This window comes from Anolis sagrei, chromosome 1, assembly GCF_037176765.1.
Source record: "Anolis sagrei isolate rAnoSag1 chromosome 1, rAnoSag1.mat, whole genome shotgun sequence".
NCBI lineage: Eukaryota > Metazoa > Chordata > Lepidosauria > Squamata > Dactyloidae > Anolis > Anolis sagrei.
In genome coordinates, this window is record NC_090021.1 from 243,512,081 (window position 1) to 243,532,932 (window position 20,852).

At 39.2% G+C, this 20,852-nt stretch overlaps 1 protein-coding gene across 18 annotated transcripts in view; it reads left to right on the forward strand.

Moving 5' to 3' along the window:
- The window catches only part of BRSK2 (BR serine/threonine kinase 2), a 477,737-nt gene that overhangs the window by 348,881 nt on the left and 108,004 nt on the right, over positions 1–20,852 (forward strand). For all 18 annotated transcript variants that reach the window (XM_060768843.2, XM_060768877.2, XM_060768852.2 and 15 more), the window contains exon 4: positions 14,005–14,145. In XM_060768843.2, the coding sequence (XP_060624826.2) occupies positions 14,005–14,145 (141 nt within the window). The remainder of the gene's footprint in view (positions 1–14,004; positions 14,146–20,852) is intronic.

The window sequence follows — 20,852 nt, forward strand, 5'->3', positions numbered from 1 at the left end:
AAACTATGTAGATCACTGGCTGTGAAATATTGTTTCATTCCTAATTGCTGTTTGGATCAATGGAAAGGAAAGTTTCATTTCCAAATATATTGAGAATCCCATGGCAAGGGAGACTTCTCTAATACGAGGAGGAGATCTCTCACTTGGGTCACTGCTTTTGCTCAAGACGTAGCAGCTGTGATGCTACTGGCTGTTGAGTTTACCTCCAAAGTCATCCTTGTTTCTTACGTTGGGTGCACTGTGAAAACACTGACATGTTTCCTTTCTTTGTCTGAGATTCATAGATATCTTCCGGCTCCCTGTCATCTGCATTTCATGTCCTGAATGCATCTTTGGAGCCCCATTGTTAAGTCTTTAAGTATTGCTGCTAAAAAAAGACCATCAGTTGCTGTATCTAGTGTTGATTTTGGGAGTGTTACTCTTTTGGACTACATGTTCCAGAACCCCCCTATTAGCATGGGCACAAGGAGATTCTAGGACCAATAATCCAAAAAAGTAACATTTCCAAGTTCCAATCTTGAATTGACATGAACCTCCAAGGCCAATTGGATTCTATTGTATTTTGCTCTCTGTATTCATTTACAGGTTGAAAATCCAAAAGTGTTTTGGATTTTATTTTCATTTATTTTTTTTAAATTGGACTGTCTGCACTTGCACATAAACCATTGTGAGATATCTTGGAAGTCTTTACATGGGTGATGGTTGTGATTAAACATAACCACTGTTTTTTTTTTTTTTTAAAAAAAAGGTCAAATATCTTCTAAATGACTAAATATAGTGTATAAATTGCCTGGGACCTGCAAGAAAGTTTTAGTGAAGGGTATAGACAAATAAACACAAAGCATTAAAAATAGGTTATAACTGTTTAGTCCTTAAAAGTATGCAATTACAGTATAACTGACTGACTTTGTCTTATACTGCGGTTGCTATTGAAAGGACACACTGACTGAACATATTGAAAATTGTGCCTGAAAGCTGAAACCTGGGTAAGCAAGTGGATGTTGCTCCCCCAGGTAAAGGCAAATAACCCTGCCTCACAAAAGGTGGGATAGCTGAATAGAGTGGACTTTCAGAATAACTTATTTTGTGTCCTTGCATTTTCAACCAACAGCATCTGTCTGTGTAATTAGTGCCTCATCGCACTAGAGTTGTTGCCTCCTGCAGAATTCTGGGGTTTGTAATTTAGTAAAGCCGTTAAAGGCTCCTCCCTAAACTACAAACCCCAGAATTTTGTAGGAGGCAGCAATCAGATTTAAAGTGGATTCATTCTCTAGTGTGATGAAGTAGTAAAATGTATGTGGGTTTTATTGCAATCTTCTCTTAAAAGTGCATCTATTGAATACAGTGACACAAAGTTCCAAGTAGACATATGTTGTTCTGTCCCTTCAAGTTGTTTCCAACTTATGGTGACCCTATCAAAGGGTTTATAGGAAAAGATTTAGTCAGAGTAGAGTTGTCATTGCCTTCCCCTGATGTGAAAGTGTGTGTCTTGCTCAAGTTCTGCCAGTGAATTTCCATGGCTTAGCAGGGATTTGAACTTGCCTCCCAGAGTCCAACATTCAAACTATTGTGCCATACCAACTCTCAATAATAGAAATATATCCTCCAATATTTCACAGTTGCAAACTAGGACACTGCTTAGGAGAGTATTGCTTCTTTTGCCACTGTGACTTTTAAGGAGGGTTTGCCATGCATAGTCTCAATTGAACTGACTTCCTGCTTTTAGTACAGTTAATTCTATATTGCAAGGAGAAACAGGCCAAGTGTAGCCAGTGGTGAGAGATGCTGCTGTCCAACAACATCTAAAGACCATTTCCATTTATGCAATTATTAAGACTACTGAATAACCAATAATAATAATAATAATAATAATAATAATAAATGTTATTTGTACCCCACCATCATCTCCCCATAGGGACTCAGGACGGCCTACAAAGCACTCTAGTGCCACACGTAAAATAAACAATACATAGAACTAAAAACAATAAAACATGAAATTTCAATCACCCACACATATAATCGCACTCACAAACATCCACACATATAAAACACATAATAAAATTGCAATTCATAAAACGCAGTCATAACTGTGGATAAAACTGGTTGTTTTCCATTAAAAGTAGGAAATCAGCAGCTATGGATCATCTAAATGTGTGGCCTTGGTGATCCCTTCTAGTAAGAAATGTACCGTTCAAATTGTACATTATATCTCCATTCCAAAACTGGATTGAGTTGGATTTATAGGCTTCTTCTATAAGGAGTGAAGGTTCAGTCTTAATGTAAGGCAGCTTAATCAAAGTCATCCAGTATACGAGTCTTAAAAGTAATTGATTTGAATTCAAAGAGACAGCTTCTGCTCGTATCTCTGGGGTACTAGTAATTCGGCACCAGTGTATTTGGGATGTTTACTCAGATAGCTTCTTTTGTGTATCAACACTTTTGCAACCTGAGCATTGCTCAATAAACAAGTCTGCTGCTCTCCTCATTTTATCAAAGCTGTTAGTACAGAATGCATCCCTTACATCCCTTGACAAGATAGAAATGCCAATCTTTTCAACATGTCTTTCTCCATTTCTTTCTCTCACTGGTTCAGGTATTTCTGGGCAGTACACTGAAATAAATAACTTTGTGAATTATTTATCTGTCCCCTCCAGATTATTTTTCACTCAGAATGTTGGTAAGATCTGTTGAGCCAGTTTAATATCAGCAAAGTTGATTAATATAAATAAAATACTGTCCAATATATTTTTAATTTTGCAATTTTCTGTAGATGCACCCTTGATATTTTAATAAAAGAGGATCTGTTTTTGGCACATCTTTATACAGCTGCGTTGAACCTAAATTTGAATTCTACCTTAAATATGCATATAACTTTGTCCCATCCTTTCCATGAGACCAGAAATAATGATGTTGCATGAAAAATACACATTTGAGTATCTATTAGAAGGATTATTTTGAGTGTACCATTTTATTTTCCAAATGGCATCCTACCACATTTACCTATCATATCATCCCTCCAGATCCCCAAGGTTTTGAAGTAAAATTAATCAGCCAGTGTGGTTGCCTTTTGTGGAATAGGTAGAGAGGCTGGTGCACCCATACTGTAGAATTAATGCAGTTTGACACCACTTTAACTAGCATGGCGAAATATATGGAGTCCTGAGATTTATTATTGAAGAGCCATCTACATTCTTTGGCAGAGAAGGCTAAAGATATTGTAAATCTACCACTTCCAGGATTCCATAGCACTGGGGTCCCTTCCACAAAGCTGAATAAAATCCCACATTATCTGCTTTGAACTGGAATATATGGCAGTGTGAACTCAGATAACCCAGTTCAAAGCAGATATTGTGAGATTTTCTGCCTTCATATTCTTGGTTGTATGGCTGTGTGGAAGGGTCCTGAGCCATAGCAGTTAAAGTGCTGTCAAACTGCATCAATTCTACATTATAGATGCACCTGCTGTTGTGATCTAAAGGTTACACAGGAAAGTGTTTTGCACAACTCTCAATATTTGAGAAATATTTGGGACTGCCTTCGGCATCATAGTTATGTACATGATTGTTTAAAATGTATATATAGTACTATTTTGGTGTAGCAAAATGTGTGTGAATTGGTTCTTTTTTATTACAAAGCTTTGAACAGTTTATCACATAAAGGAAGTAAAGTAATTAAATTAAGCTGTGTTTTGAGAAAGTTAAATATACCAGCTGAACTGAAGCACACGATTAAACACAAATGTGTTTTGGAAGACAGGATTTTAGAGAAAAATGACCCCAGTTTTCCATATGCTTTTAAAACAAGACGCTTCTAAAAATGTTTCAAAGGTTGATGCTTTCCCAAAATATGACTCTAGAAATGAGCTAATCATTTAGAGGTGAGACAACATTTTAGGTGGTAGAATGAATGTTTTGTATTTATTATTCCTTGATGTCTCTAGTCAGCAGTGAGACAACCTTGAGGAGACAGTGAGGGAGCTGACAAGATTATGCTAGGAAGACCAGTAATTTAAGGCAGTGTCAGTGTTGAATGTTGTCCCTCATTATGTTATGTTCAAAAAGAAAAGAAAACACTGACAAGTCATCATGGAAAGCCTCAATATAATTTTTAGAGGATTGACAGCTTTCTGGGCTAGGCGTGACTCTGAGTTTTCATGAGTCATATCCAGGCAGGAGATACATGCACATCTGTGCATTTGACAAGCTGTGAGCAACTGTGGTTGGTACTTAATGCACAACCATTAATAATGTCACCAGGGCCGTCCCTACATCTCAGGCTTTGGTTTAGAAATATCAAGGTCTGGGATGATCCTGAATTGGCAGGTCTTCGTCTTACGTAATTGCAAGTGTAATTGGTAAGTGTAAGAATGAGCTAGCACATTCTATAGACATTTACTCAGAAGTTAAGTTTGATTGCATTTTAGTTTTGAGAAAAGATGCAAAAGACCAAATTGTAATACAGTGTCCATTATTTTCCTTTTTTCATTCGATCATCTTCGTCTCTAACTTGATTTACCATATATACTCGAGTATAAGTCGACCCAAATATAAGCCAAAGCACCTAATTTTACCACAAAAACTGGGAAAATGCATTGACTCAAGTATAAGCTGAGGGTGGGAAATGCAGCAGCTACTGGTCAATCTCAAAATAAAAATAGATACTAATAACATTACATTAATTCAGGTATCAGTAGGTTAAATGTTTTTGAATATTTATCATATTGCAAAGAATAACAGTAAACTAGCTGTGTAAGTGGAAAAGGAGGATCAACAAAAACAATATGGTATCAACAATAACTAAATAATAATAATAATAATAATAATAATAATAATAATAATTTATTTGTACCCTGCCCTATCTCCCCATGGGGACTCAGGGTGGGTGGCTTCCATCATTGTAACAGGCAAACATTCAATTCCTATATAAACAAAAAAACATTAAAAAAAATTTAAACCAAAGACAATACTGAATATTGTAAAAGAAGTTAAAATAAACAGTCGCATTAATTAATTATCATTAAAGGCAATTAAAAAACAGCTGAGATAAAATGTCATATTAGTTCACTTTTGCTTTCTCCCAGGCTTCTCCTATTGACGTAGCCTAAAATGGCTTTGGCATTTTCAGCTGCAGCATCCCACACTGTTGGCTCATGTTTGGCTCATAGTTGGCTAAGACTCCTTTCATAGGACCCTAGAGTTGTAAGGGATTTCCAAAGGCCATCTAATCCAATCCCATCTGCCTTCATGGAGGGAAAGTACAATCAAAGCACCCCCAATAGATGATAGCCATCCAATCTTAATAATATTAATATTAATAGTAATAATAGTGCTGGAAGGGACTAGCCATCTAGTCTAACCCCCTTCTGCCCTCATGAAGGGAAAGCACAATCAATTCATCCCCAACAGATAATAACAATATTATTAAGAATGATAATATTGATTTTAATAATAGTGCTGGAAGGGGCCCCTAAAGACCATCTCGTGCAAACCCCTTCTGCCTTCATGGAGGGAAAGCACAATCAACACACCCCCAACAGATAATAACAATATTATTAAGAATGATAATATTGATATTAATAATAGCAATAGCAGTGCTGGAAGGGACCACTAAAGACCATCTAGCCCAACCCCCTTCTGCCTTCATGGAGGGAAAGCACAATCAACACACCCCAATAGATAATAACAATATTATTAAGATTGATAATATTAATATTAATAATAGCAATAGTAGTGCTGGAAGGGACCACTAAAGACCATCTAGTCCAACCCCCTTCTGCCTTCATGGAGGGAAAGCACAATCAACTCTCTCACAACGGATGATAATAATATTATTAATCTTGATAATATTAATAATAAGAGTGATGGAAGGGACCGCTGAAGACCATCTAGACCAAGGACCTTCTGCCTTCCTCCTCACCTTCTCTGTTCTTCCCTTCCATTCCTTCTTCCTCCCTCCCTTCATCCCTCCCTTCGTCCCTCCCTCCCTTACTCCTTCCTCCTTCTTTCATTTCCTTCCTTTCTTCCATATGGCTTCCTTCCTTCCTTCCCTCCCTCCATCCCTCCCGTCCTTCTCTTCCTAACTTTTCTCTCTCCCTAAACCTGACCAACTTCCTTCCTTCCGTTCCTTCCTCTGTTTCTTCTCCTTTGATTCTTCTTTCCCTTTTCCCTTCTTTTCTTCCTTTCCTGGCCCCAGAGTTCCAGCTGCCTCCCTGTCTGCTTGACTTCCAGGCTTTTATTGCAAGCATTTCTGGCTGCTGGTGCTCGCTCACTTGCAGTGGAAGCCCGGCAGTTAGGTTGCAAGCAGAACGTGCCCCGTGAGTGGCAGAGGGGCACCCCACGAAAGGTGGAGAGTACCCCACGAGCGACAGAGGGTGCAGAGGAGAAGGCGGAAGCTGCAGTGGAGGTTGCAGAGGCAAAGGCAAGGCCTCCAGCCTCTGCTGCCGCCACTGCTTTTACCGTACTTCCTCCTCCTAGGGCCTACTCCATTGTGCCGATTCCTTAACTCGAATATAAGCCGAGAGGGGCTTTTTCACCCCCCAAAAAGGGTTGAAAAACTCGGCTTATATTCGAGAATATACAGTATATCCTATCTTTTTCCCAAGACTGGACTCAAAACAGTTAACAAATTAAAAAGCTCACTGTAAATTCAAAAGTATAGAAAAGGCTACATTGAAACTGAATTAAACTAAGGAGAACCATGCTAAAAGCATACACTCCAAAAGTCTTTAAAATAACAACAAATGCAATTTCAAAGAATACAGCACTTATAGCCCTTTTTCAATTCTATAAGTCTCCAGATTTTTATGAATGGAAAATATTTTCTGTCCTTTTGAATACCTGCATAAGTCATTAATTTTACAACAGATGTACCTTCTAGGATCTGTTTTGCAATCCTTTAGTTGAGATCTTTTACATACAATGTTTGCATTTATATTCGTTTCCTGTTTAAAAATATGCATATCTCCCTATCTATCTACATTTTGTGTATGTATGTATTTGTATATGAGTATACATTGTTGCAATATTTCCATAATAACATCAGTTAACTTAAGAAGCAAAAATAAAATACAAAAATATTTACAAAAATTAAAAACAAAATGACCTGTCATTTAATCATTTTGTTGTCATTTTAAACTAGTGTTTCAGAAAGTCTACAATATCCAGAAATTCCCTTGTTAGCATTCCCTATCTATAAAGTGAAAGTTCATTGATTTTCAAAGTTTGATTCACTTTAAGGTCTCTAGGCAAAGCTACTTGTTAACTTTTCTGAAGCAGACATGGAAATTTTCAAAGTATTTCGTACATGTATGTATAGTTGAATAATTTATGGGATTTTCTTCCTCCTGTGGGAGAAATTGATCTTTTGGTGAAGTTTTCACTAGGTATGTGCACTTTCCAAAATGTTTCAGGAATCTATCTGCAAAGAAATATACAAGAGCTTTTTGAACAAAAATAGTTTTTCCAGAGGTTAACAGCACATGAATGTCAAAAACAGCATTTTTTTTTTTGCAGGAGAGCACCAATTTGTTAAAGAAATATGATTGAGGGGCAACAAAACTTTGAGCAACATGGTGTGTTTTGTTCAGAAATCATATTTTTGTCACTCAAAACATATTCTCTATATAAAAACATGTGTCTCTGGTTTTACACCCCCCCCCCCCATATTTCTGGACCAAATAATTTCCCAAGGTAATTTAGGAAGTGCAAAAATTGAGTCAAACTGTATAAAGTGCTTGTCTCCCTCTATGAACCATCACAGAGATTAAGATCTTCTGGGGAAGCCCTGCTCTCGGTCCCACCTCCTTTGCAAGTGCAGTTGGTGGGGACGAGAGAAGGGCCTTTTCAGTGGTGGCTCCTCAGCTCTGGAATTCTCTCCCCAGTGAGATTAAATCAGCACCCTCCCAGGCTTTTAGAAAGGAAACAAAGATGTGGTTGCGGGATGTGCAGCGACAATGGGAATGACCACAGTGTCATTTTTGGATTATATGATTTTAATATTTATCCCAGGATGTTTTTAATGCTTTTTAATGCTTAAATGTTGTATATGTCTCAAGTTTAATGGTTTTAATGATTTAATGTATATTTATATGTTAGTGTTTGGATATAATGCTTTTTCTGTCTGCATGTATGTTGGCACTGAATTTTTGCCAATAGTATGTTGATGTGCCGTCGCACCTGGGGGCTATAACTCTTAGTGAAAGAGGCATGGACGTGACAACTTTCCCCCAGGGGATTGCTTCTTGCCCTCCTTTAGGAAAACTGGAACTCCCAAAGACCAAATCACTGTAGATAACTCAAAATAAGTTTAATTGTTCACAAAGAGTTATCCCTTTAAGGCAATAAGCTGGAAGTTTCAAAGGGGTAAAGGAAAATATACATTACAGTCTCTGGTTGTTTTGGGTCCAAGGAATTTTGCAGCTGAGAAGCTTTTCCAGGTCCCTCTTTCTCAATGGCTGTGAATATCGGAATAATCACAACCCCAATTCCAATAGCTTATGTTTTGAAGGCATAAAGCCTTCCTCTGGTGCCAAAGAACTGGTTTGAAGGCGCTTGAGACTTTTCAACGTCGTCCAGGTTGATCTGAACATGAAGCATAAGTCTCAAGGGTAAGAAACTCAGAATTGGTGCTGAGAGGTAACCTCTCTCACGTCCATCTGATAGAAAGTTTGATGGTGGAATGGAAAAGGAAACACTGTCCTGCTCTCTAGGAAGAGGTGGGGTCAAACAATTGAGCAGGAGGAGCAATTCAACTGGTGCAAATAATATTGATTGACAGCTATAAATAACCAATCAATCCAACTATACATTTACAGGGTAAAAAGGCAAAATCAGGCATGATACAACAGTTCAAATCCTGCAACTTACAGTTCTACATATAGGTGGCGCCACTCGCGCCATCACAGTTGCAATCCACCTTGAGTCACTCCCCCCACTCTGCCCCAGTGAGAAAGGCAGTATATAAATATAGTAACTAACTAAATAAATAAATCTCTGTTCTTCTTTCCAACCAAGTTTCCTTTTTGACCAAATTTCCCCATACAAATGGGAAAAAACTATTTTTCAGCCCATAAAGCAATAACAGTGAATAGGCAGATGTCTTTCTCTGAATGTGTATGTGTTTTCAAATGTATGCATACTCAGGAGCGGTTCTTCCATTACGCTTGGTAAGCGGCTGCTGAATAGTGGGTTTTTTTTTTTGCCAGAGGCGCAAAGGCGCCTCTGTAAATGCCCCCTCCCCTCCACAAGCTTTCTCTGCCTCCCTCTCCCTCTTGAAGGCTACACAGAGTCCGCCGCCTCCCTTCTGGCTCTGCGCATGCGCCCCACAGTTGGGAAGGCGGGCTCGTGTGTTTCCCTCCACTCTGTGCGTGCGTGTGGGAGGAGGCGAGAGCAGCTATGTGTGAGGCGCCCACGTGCCTCCAGCTCGAGCTATTCAAGATCCGGGAGGAGCACGAGGAGCTCGGCCAGGTCAGTTCTAGTCACCTGCTTACAAGGAAAGGGCCTGAGGCTTCACGGAATAGTGGGAGTTGGAGTCTTCCCCTCTGCATCCAAGAACTTCCTGGCCCCACTTACTTTTGTTGTTATATTATTATTATTATTATTATTATTATTATTATTATATGGGGCAGAAAGGATGAGGGAACCTGCTATAACTTTGACTTACTGTTGTTGTTTGTGGGTTTGTTGTTGTTGTTGTAGTTGTTATATGGGGCAGAAAGTTGTATTGGATCACACGTGGGACACTTCACAAGTGTCTAGGACTGTGTGATGTATAGGTGAATAATGCGTGCAGATCCCAGTAAGGTGGCCTTCTGCAGCTGGCAGGAAGATCATGATTTTGTCAGTGCTGATTGTTTTTAAGTGCAGGCCAAGGTCTTTAGGCACTGCACCCAGTGTGCCAATCACCACTGGGACCACTTTGACTGGCTTGTGCCGGAGTCTTTGCAGTTCAATTTTTAAATCCTCATATTCCAGGTTTTCTGTTTATCCCAGATTATCTGGCAGTGCGGACTCATATAATCCAGTTCAAAGCAGATAACCTGGGATCAGATCTTGGGTTATAAGGACAGTGTAGAAGTGGTCTAGGGGCCCTTCCAGACAGGCCCTATATTCCAAGATCTGATCCCAGGTTTTCTGTTTATCCCAGATTATCTGGCAGTGTGGACTCATATATTCCAGTTCAAAGCAGATAACCTGGGATCAGATCTTGGTTTATAAGGACAGTGTAGAAGGGGTCTAGGGGCCCTTCCAGACAGGCCCTATATTCCAAGATCTGATCCCAGGTTTTCTGTTTATCCCAGATTATCTGGCAGTGTGGACTCATATATTCCAGTTCAAAGCAGATAACCTGGGATCAGATCTTGGTTTATAAGGACAGTGTAGAAGGGGTCTAGGGGCCCTTCCAGACAGGCCCTATATCCCAAGATCTGATCCCAGGTTTTCTGTTTATCCCAGATTATCTGGTAGTGCAGACTCATATAATCCAGTTCAAAGCAGATAACCTGGGATCAGATCCTGGGATATAGGGCCCATCTGGAAGGGCCCCAGGATGAACCTAGTACTGGATTTTCTTTGCAAGATGTTTTCAGAAGGAGTCTGCCTTTGCCTTCTTTGAGGTTGAGAAAGTGTGTCTTTCTCAAGGTCATCCAGTGGCACTCCATTGCCATTTATTAGAATCCAAGTCTCCAGACTCCTAGTCCAAAACACATGCACATAATTAATGAATTAATTAATTTCACATATTTGTATCCTGTGTAATGTATGTATAATGATGATGATGATGATGATGAAATAGAAGATGGTGTATAATAATAGAAGAGTAATTCTATCTTCCTGCCTGGCAGAAAGATGGGGGCTGAATTTGGGGTTTCCTTCCAACTAAGTTTTATAATAATAGTAATAACAATAGTCTCCTGGAGTGACTGCAGGAGAAAAAAACAAAAACAAAAAAAACCTTTCCAGTATTTTCTGTTGGTCATGGGAGTTCTGTGTGCCAAGTTCGGTTCAATTTAATCATTGGTGGAGTTCAGAATGCTCTGATTGTAGGTGAACTATAAATCCAAGCACTACAACTCCCAAATGTCAAGGTCTATTTTCCCAAAGCTCCACCAGTGTTCACATTGGGGCATATTGAGTATTCTTGCCAAGTTTGGTCCAGATCCATCACTGTTTGAGTCCACAGTGCTTTCTGGATGTAGGTGAACTACAACTTCAAAACCCAAGGTTAATGCCCACCAAACCCGTCCAGGATTTTCTGTTGGTCATGGGAGTTCTGTGTGCCAAATTTGGTTCAGTATCATCATTGGTGGAATTCAGAATGCTCTGATTGTAGGTGAACTATCAATCCAAGCACTACAACTCCCAAATGTCATGATCTGTTCCTCCCAAACTCCACCAGTGTTCAAATTTGGGCATATTGAGTATTTGTGCCAAGTTTGGTCCAGATCCATAGTGGTTTGGGTCCACAGTGCTCTCCAGATGTAGGTGAACTACAACTCCCAAACTCAAGGTCAAAGCCCACTGAACCCTTCCAATAATTTATGTTGGCCATAGGAGTTCTGTGTGCCAAGTTTGGTTCAATTCCATCATTGGTGGAGTTCAGAATGCTCTTTGATTGTAGGTGAACTATAAATCCCAGCAACTACAACTCCTTAATGACAAAATAACCCCCCCCCCCCAAAAAAAAAACTCTACCAAATTTGGTCCAGTGAGTGAAAATACATCCTGCATATCGATATTTACATTACGATTCATAACAGTAGCAAAATTACAGTTATGAAGTACTAATGGAAATAATGTTATAGTTGGGGGTCACCACAACATGAGGAACTGTATTAAGGGGTCACTGCATTAGGAAGATTGAGAACCACTGATGTACATGCATATCTCCTTTACAGAGCTATGCACACATCTATAGCTATATAATAATAATAATAATAATAATAATAATAATAATAATACTTTATTTGTACCCTGCTACCATCTCCCCAAGGGGCTCTGTGCGGCTTACATGAGGCCAAGCCCAAAATACATCAAACAAAACATCAATAAGCACAACATCAATAAACAATCAATACAATACAAATCATATAAATCACATAAACAAAAACAGTCAATGGTGACAAATAAACATTTTTTTAAAAAAAAATATGGCCGGGCCGAATGTATATCCCTGAACGTGCTTGTGTGCCCATATATATTTCCATGCATTTCTATGTATGCATTTGTATATCCATGTATGTATGCACATATGTGACCATGAACATGTAGCTAAAGGTAATGGTTTTCCCCTTGACATTAAGCCCAGTTGTGTCCGACTCTGGGGGTTGGTGCTCATCTCCATTTCTAAGCTGAAGAGCCGGCATTGTCCATGGACACCTCCAAAGTCATGGGCTGGCATGACTGCATGGAGCCCAGTTACCTTCCCATCAAAGCAGTACCTATTGATCCACTCACATTTGCATGTTTTTGAACTGCTAGGTTGGCAGAAGCTAGGGCTAACAGTGTGAGCTCATGGCGCTCCCCAGATTCAAACCTGCGACCTTTCAATCAGCAAGTTCAGCAGCTCAGCAGTTTAACTCACTGCATCACTGGGGGCTCTGGTGGTGCAGTGTATGTATATGCATATATATCCATGCATATGCATGTGTGTGGATATACATGTCTATGTACTGATCTATTGATAGTCTCCTTATCTGTGCCTATAGGTACAGGATACACAAACACACACCACTCTCATAGGAACAATGCTTGGTGCTAGTAAATGATGTAAAAGATATATTTATATATAATTTCCTATTTTTGCCTCTTTTTTGTCACCATATATTTCCATACACATACATGTATGTATATATTTATCCATGCACGTGTACAGCCACTTCGAGTCCTCATGGTTGGGGAAAGGTGCAATATAAATAAATCTCTCAGTATATAAAAAATGTGAAAGAACGTATGTTTGTCTGTTTGTACCATAAAGGCTGTTGCTAGGTGAAGTGGCCCTCTGTGATGTCACTGGGAAAGAAAGGTGACGTGTATGGAGGGAAGGGAGAAAGGAAGGAATGAAAGAAAAAGAAGAGAAAGAAAGAAGAGAGAGAGGGAGAAAAGAAGGGAAGGAAGAAAGAGAAAGGAAGGGGAAAGTATGAGGGGTGGGATTGAAAGAAAGAGAAAGAAGGCATGAAAGCACTCACACAATCTAATGTAATTATAATAAACGAAACACAGAGAGGCGTACATATTGTTTCCATGACAAGCTTTGTTGAGAAAAGGTTTGCCCTAACTTTCCTTTGTGAGAGTGACCTGCCCAACATCATCCAGTGGGGTTCATGGCTGAGCAGGGCTTCAAAGTCACACATGTATATACACACATATAGTCATGCACTGATCTAGTGGTGCACACATACATAAGGATCTGTAAACCTTCACACAGAGGGACATGTGCACATTCATAGAATCATAGAGTTGGAAGAGACCTCATGGGCCATCCAGTCCAATCCCCTGCCAAAAAGCAGGAATACTGCATTCAAAGCACCCCTGACAGATGGCCATCCATTTACCTTTACCTTTATCTAAATGTTCATGGTCACTTATGTGTATATATTATTCAAGTGCCTCTCTTTTACATGCACACATACATACATATGCTTATATTTATTTACCACACAGGGGCGGCTCAACCCATTACGCAAAGTAAGCATTTGCAGTATAGTTGATTTCGCCCAGGGGCGCTCTTGAGGCGCTCTTGGGGGAAAATAGACCTTGACATTGTAGTTACTGGGATGTATAGTTTGCCTACAATCAAAGAGCATTGTGAACTCCACCAATGATGGAACTGAACCAAATATGGCACACAGAACTCCCATGACAAACAGAAAATATATATATCAGTGATTGGTTGGCCGGGGGAGGGGGGGGGCAAAATACTGTTTGCTTACCATTGAAAATTACCTAGGGCTGCCTCTGTGCATACTTGATCTAATATTTAAAAAACATGTTTCCTTTCTCACTTTAGATATTTGGTGCTAGAACATGTATCTGGTGGAGAACTTTTTGACTATCTTGTAAAGAAAGGAAGATTAACGCCAAAAGAAGCCAGGAAATTTTTTCGACAAATCATTTCTGCTTTAGACTTCTGTCATAGTCATTCAATCTGGTAAGTGCATTTTAAAGTATGTTATGCAAGTGATTCGTAGCAGCAATGTATTGTGGTTATTTATCTGCTTCACTCACTAACAAAAATACTTCTGTTCTGTGATACAGGCAGCAGTCTGATGTTATGAACTGAAATCTTCAAAAGGACAGCCATGCTAGACCCTTTTGGCGTCCTATTTTACTCTGGCCCTACTCACACAACCTTGTAACTCTAATACGCCTATTGTTGTTATTCCAACTCCATGCTGAAATAAACTGGTGTGTTTCAGAGGTGTTGCTACATTCCTCCATTCCTCATCTCAGCTTTTAGCTCTAGAACAGAGACCCTTTGGCCTACAAAGATCTTTTGTTATTATCTCTGATTAGTGATTGGAGATATAGGAATATCCACAGGTTCAGAACAATTTCTGGAATTGACTGTGTTTTTCGGCCCAGGAAGATTACATATCTGAATAGATATGTACTGAATTGAGCCTGAAAGCTATTATACTGGGACTTCCTCTTCAATAAACATATGTAGAATTGAGTTGTGCTTGTATGCTTGGTGGGCAACGAAGAAATCAGTGAGAATTATATCTTGTCCCATCTATTTGGCTTTAGTGCAATCATGTCTAAAATTGCATCCTGCCTACTGTGGGAATACAGCTTCTGAAATCCTTCCCAAATTGAATTTTGGCTCTTGGGGTGCAAATATTCTCCCCATTCCTGAATTATACTCTTGAATGCTCTCAGGTATTTTGCAGGCCATTAGGTAGTCAATGGTAAGGGCTTGGGGTGAATTGTACTGTGTGTATGCACTTTTCAGCCTGTGTGACTGCCTTGCTGATCACATGACTGTGCACATTGAAGTCATATCTTTGGCTAGATTCCATAATATTCACTTGAGTTGCTTATTGCTCATTACTGTTTTGTATTAAACCTCCTCACCCCACTCCATGTTGAGCTTGAAGACAAGGGGAATGCCTACGGTTACATTAATTTATAATTAGGAAAATTAAAGCCCAATGGGACCAACGGCTTAATTTGGAAGGGTCCTGGGGGCACTTGCCAATAAGTCAAAAGAATATGTGTCATATTGAGCTTTCTCCCTGAAAAAGCCTGGGACAATTACCAATTCAGCAAGCACATTCTATGGTATCCTTGGGTTACAAAAAACCTTCTGGTGTTTGGCAGGCTTGCCTAGACCCCTTCTGGGCATCTGCCTTTAATTTCCTTTGCGGTGGTGAATAATTTGCTTTATCAGTCTGTTATTGATACTCACTTGGATGATTTAACTGTTGAGTGTGGTTTAACCTGTAACTTGCAGGGCATGTTTTAAATTGAACCAGTTTCCACTTACTGCTTTAACAAGTTCAAGAATTTTTTAAATTACACTGAAATTGAGTTTTTGCCACCAATTGGAATGCAAGCTACTGACCCATGACCACACACTTATTTCTCAGTAATGCCATCTCCTAAGCTTTGATTGGCAGGGAGTTGTAATTTACATAATAGGATGTAGGGAATGTTTCCCAACACAGATGGTATTAAGTTGCCTTCACTCTGATAAGCTAAATACTACCTTGAGATGACGAGAGTGTACCACATAACCACTGCATTTATGTCTTTTAATAAGTGTGTCATCATTAGAGAAGCAACCTTTGCTTGACTGAGTGAATCCTTGTTATACCCATAACAAAAAATAGGAACCTTGTTATCTTACAGACAGATTCCTATGTGGATGGATTGCATTTTTCTTTGGCAAGGAAAGAAAGGAAAATACAGATAAGATATAAGGCTTGTCTTAAAATCAGTGTTGAATTGAATCTGATGTGCAGCACAATCCCATGCATATGTATGTGGAAGCAAGCCTTGCAGTGGAGCTAACACTAAAGTAAATATGTATTGAAATAGCAGCTATAATCTGCAAGTAAGCTTCAGTGTCTCTTTATGTTACTGGACATTGCAATTTTGCAATTGTATTTATTCACAGGAGTGATTTCTACCCTAATGTAAGATGATACCTATATGAGGAGTGACCGAAATGGTAACCCTTAACAAAGTTGGTATCATTTCCGTCTCTGGACTTAATTTGTCCCTTTCTCTGAGCTCATTTTTCTTTACTTCTACTTAGGAAGATTTGTTTTCTAACAAACTGCTTATCTGCTTTTGTAGAGATCCAATACAAGAATATTAAACAATTTCACATTCCCCTGTTTTTATTTATTTATCATATCAGAAGCAAACCAAGGGTACAGTTGTAATGTATTTAAAAAACACAAAGTTTAAAAACTTGACATTATATTAACTGTCCTTTGACCAGTACCTGGCCACTTGGAGTGCCTTTGGTGTTGTTGTAAGGAAGTCCTCCATTGTGCATGTGGTAGGGACAGACTGCATTGTAATAGGTGGTTTGTGGTTTGTTTTCTACACTCGTATGCCATTACAAAAAGTTAAATTATGTATAGCATTAGTATTAGAGGGCCTACCTTTGCTGATTTGGTAATGCAGAGATCTCTTTCACCTTACACAACCATAGAGCCACTTTTACTGACATGGCTGAATCCTGTGGAATCCTGGAGTTTGTAGTTTGGTGAAGCACTGGAGCAGTGGTTCTCAGCCTGTGGGTCCACAGGTGTTTTGGCCTACAACTTCCAGAAATCCCATCCAGTTTACTAGCTGTTAGGTTTTCTGGGAGTTGAAGGCCAAAACATCTGAGGACCCACAGGTTGAGAACCACTGCACTAGAGCTCTCTGGCTGGAGGTTCTAAAGGCACCACCGTACATTATCAGTCCCAAGATATTGCCATGGCATTTAAAGAGCTATGCAAGGTCTATAAAGAAACCAGAACTGATTCTTGGCCATCTAGAGCAGGGCTTCTTAAATGTTTTCCACTCACATCTTTCTGCCCAAGAAATGTTTACATGATCCCAGGTATATAGGTATATAAAATAGATATAAAAAATAAACATTTACTGATAATAAGCATTTGAAAGACTTGCTAAACAAGCTGATTTTCCTTTTAATGAAATATAGCTGATGCGTTTTCTGCATTGTCGGGACCCACATTTTAAAAATCTGTGGTCTAGAGATTGTGCATGCATCATACAAGTTTTGAGTTTCTCTAAGCTACAAGTGTAGAAAAGCTCATAGGAAAGAGTGGTGACAGGATATGGGATAGATTGAATACCAAGTCCAGAGAAAATAGGCAAGTAGCACAGATGGGTGTATAGCAGTCAACAGCGCACAAGGGAGAGCTGACAGAAATCAATAACAGCTTGAGGGCCCAATCTGAAACTCATTAATTTTAATGGAGAGAGTCCCACATACTTTGGTAGCCATTGTATCAGGCCACAAGATTTTTCTTCATTAAACTATACAGCCAAACTTGTAAGTCCTTTGTGCTGATAGTTCATCAGTGCAAAAGATACTTACAGTTTCCCAATTAATAAAAGGCCTACAGGTTAGTTCTTCCATGGTTAAATCATCTTTTTTAATAGACAGTATTTTTGTTTAGTATGCTATATGCAATCAGTGCTATGATACTGGTAGGTGCTCACATGTTTTTATGAAATGAAACTGTTTAAAATCAAAAGCAGGATTACAGCTAAATATTAAGAGGAAATAAATAAAGGCCACACTTGATTTACATCACCTAAAACAGATGTTGAAGACATTAAAATTGTTAAAACATTGTTTAAGACTTTGACTTAGTCATAAATCAAAATGGAGACAATACACAGGAAAGCAGAAGAAGAAAAGGACTTGAAGAGAAAGCTATTAAGGTACTGGATCCTCAGGTGTAAAGATGTATCATTCAGTAGCAAAATCAGGATCGTCCACGCCACAGTATTTCCAATTTCAGTGTAAATGCTTATGAAAGCTGGACAGTGAAAAAAGCTGTCTAGAAGAGACTAATCTAATTTTAAATGTGTTCTTCTAGGGACTGCCAAAAATACAGATGAATGGGTTGAAGAGCAAATCAAACTTAAGCTTTCCCTAGAAGCCACAAACTAAATTGTGGCTATTATATTTTGGACACATTATGCGGTGACATATCTTAATGGAAAAGAGAGTAATTATCTGTATCATGAGTGATAACTTACATCTTCCAGAGGATACTGTAGATCTTGTCAGTAGATCTATAAATGACTATGAAGGCCTATTCTGGATCCACATGGTCTTTCACATTGAGATTTCCAGATAGAAGGTGGTACCAACAGGGGTTTGCTTGATGTGTCTTCCTCTTGGTACATTTTTTCCTTTCACTCTGCATTCATGCCTCTGCAAAATCCATGGCATCATTGGCAACAGCTGACCTCCAGTTACAACACTTAGGTGTCAGGGCTTTCTAGTTCTTGGTGTTGATACCACATTTTTTAAAGATTGGGTTTAAGCCCACCCTTAAATGTTTTTTGTTCTTTACCAACATTTTTTCTTGAATTGAGAATAAAGTAACTGCATTGGAAGATTGTAATCAGACATTGGAATGACGTGGTCAGCCCAGCAAAGTTGATAGCAGAGGATTATTGCTTCACTTTGGTGGTCTTTGGTTATTCCAGAATACTGACATTTATCCACTTGTTTTTTCAAAGAGATTTGCAGGATTTTTTTAAATAAACAATGCTGATGGAATCATTCCAGAGGCCAAGAGTGACCTTTGTAGATGGTCCATGTTTTGCAGGCGTAGAATGGTGTTGGAAGGTCAATAGCTTTATAAACAAGCATCTTGGTATCCCTACAGATGTCCCAATCCTCAGTAAAACAGAAGGCAATAGCAAAGATGAAGGTTCATTCCAGATGGTTTGATTCAATCAAAGAAGCTACAGCCTTGAGTATCTAAGACCTGGACAGGGCTGATAATAACAGACGTTCTTGGAGGTGAGGAATAGGAGGTCATAGTATCACCATATATGGCAGGGCTAACATGATGGAAAATAACAATAAACACAACTATTTAGATGGAAGTGTGGCAGTGGCTGAAACAGAAGAACTAAGGCAAGTCCCACTGTTATTTTCCCACATCTCTGAAAGGAAGAAAAAACATCAATGTCTTAATACAGTCTTGTTCAAACTTACCATTTTAGATCACTATTTCTGTAGCATTTTTGATGTGTAGTGTGTTTTTCAATATTTACCATAGCCATTTTTCCAGTTGTGGTTATTTTTCCAGTAATTGAGTGAAATGAGATGGTAAAAACAGGCTGAGAGATAGTGATTTTCAGATTGACGGCCCTCAAGCAAGTTAGAATTTTACTTTCTTCTTCTATGACCTGCTAGTCTTTTTTCAACAACTCATAAGATTGCCTCAGCTGAATTAATGGACAAGGGAGTGTATCTTATCTCATAATCACTGGGTTGATGAGACAAAGTGCCATTTGTTGAGAAATTAACTATTTGGCATTATTTTGACCTCTTTATGGTGTATGCGTATGTCCTGCAATTCCCAAGATGGTGGTGCTTATAATACCTCATAATCAAACACTGTAGGGAGGGGAGTGGGAAGACAGAATGAGAATAGTTTCCTAGCAAGGAAAAACATTAAAATCTGTGTTTTCAAATGATGAAGCCTGACCTTGCTCTGCCAGAGGGCTCAAAATGACAAATCATCTAATCAGCCAGGTTAGCCAGTCATGACCATACTGAAAATGAAGGCTTCTTCTTTGGCTAATGATGAACATGGAAACTTGTTATCCACAGACACAATAGACTGATGCTCTTATGCTCATTCCAACACACGGCAGCTTCATCTACTTACACTCTCTTTCCGAGAGCACACTAGCACAAAGAATTATGAGAAATCCCCTCTAGGGCCCTGCTAGTTGTGTCTCCATAACTTTATATTTATGGATAATCCCCGACAGAATACTAACTCTTAGAATCCCACAACTTTTTCACAGACTCCATGGACAGTGCCTAAGTGGCAGCTGACTATCTTGTGTAAGGTTATTTAAAAAGACTCAAATATTTCAATAAGTTTTTTAAATGGGCAGAAATCCATGTATCAACCACTGGCTATCCACCACTTTTAAAAGCATCTTCTTTGCAGCAAGTCTGAAGAGGAGCTACTTAGAGAGTTATGCAACTGAGCTGAAGCATGGGAACACTTGGCTGTGGGGAGCTGAGAGGACATGTAGACAGATGCCTTGTGCCAGAGGTAGGAGAGTGGGGAGCTGTTTTAATTCTGTTTGCATTTAGGATCAGTGTTTTTAGATAGCCAAGTGGAAATAGTGGTTACTGCCTGGGAGAGGGCTGTAGGAGAGGAGTTCCTCTTTTTGGTTTTCTCAGGAGGCATTTCCTCCTCTGATAGAAGAAAGGAAAACTCAATGCCACACAGCATGAGGAGTCTGCAAGGAAGAGCCGGGAGATCAGCTAAGAGAGTCTTGATTGGCTCTTTGTGACATCACTGAACAACACTGTGATTGGTCTAATTTCTGTTTGTGTGAGTTGACTGTTCCCTTTTTGTTTTGCAGCACTGACAAATGAAAGTGCGATTACAGGAGAGGCCCAATGGCAAACCTGATTAGGTTTAGAGTGATAATAAAAATGCCAATTTTTCCACGGGGGAGAGAAAACAGGGGGAGAATGTCCCTGTTATAACAAGGAGCGAGATTCTGCTTTCATCTGCTTTTTATTTGGGTTACGAGAGGTTATTAGGTGGCAGACTTGGAGGGGTGAGACAGAATTTTGCATGAATATTGATAAATACTAGAGCCTCTGCTCTTTCC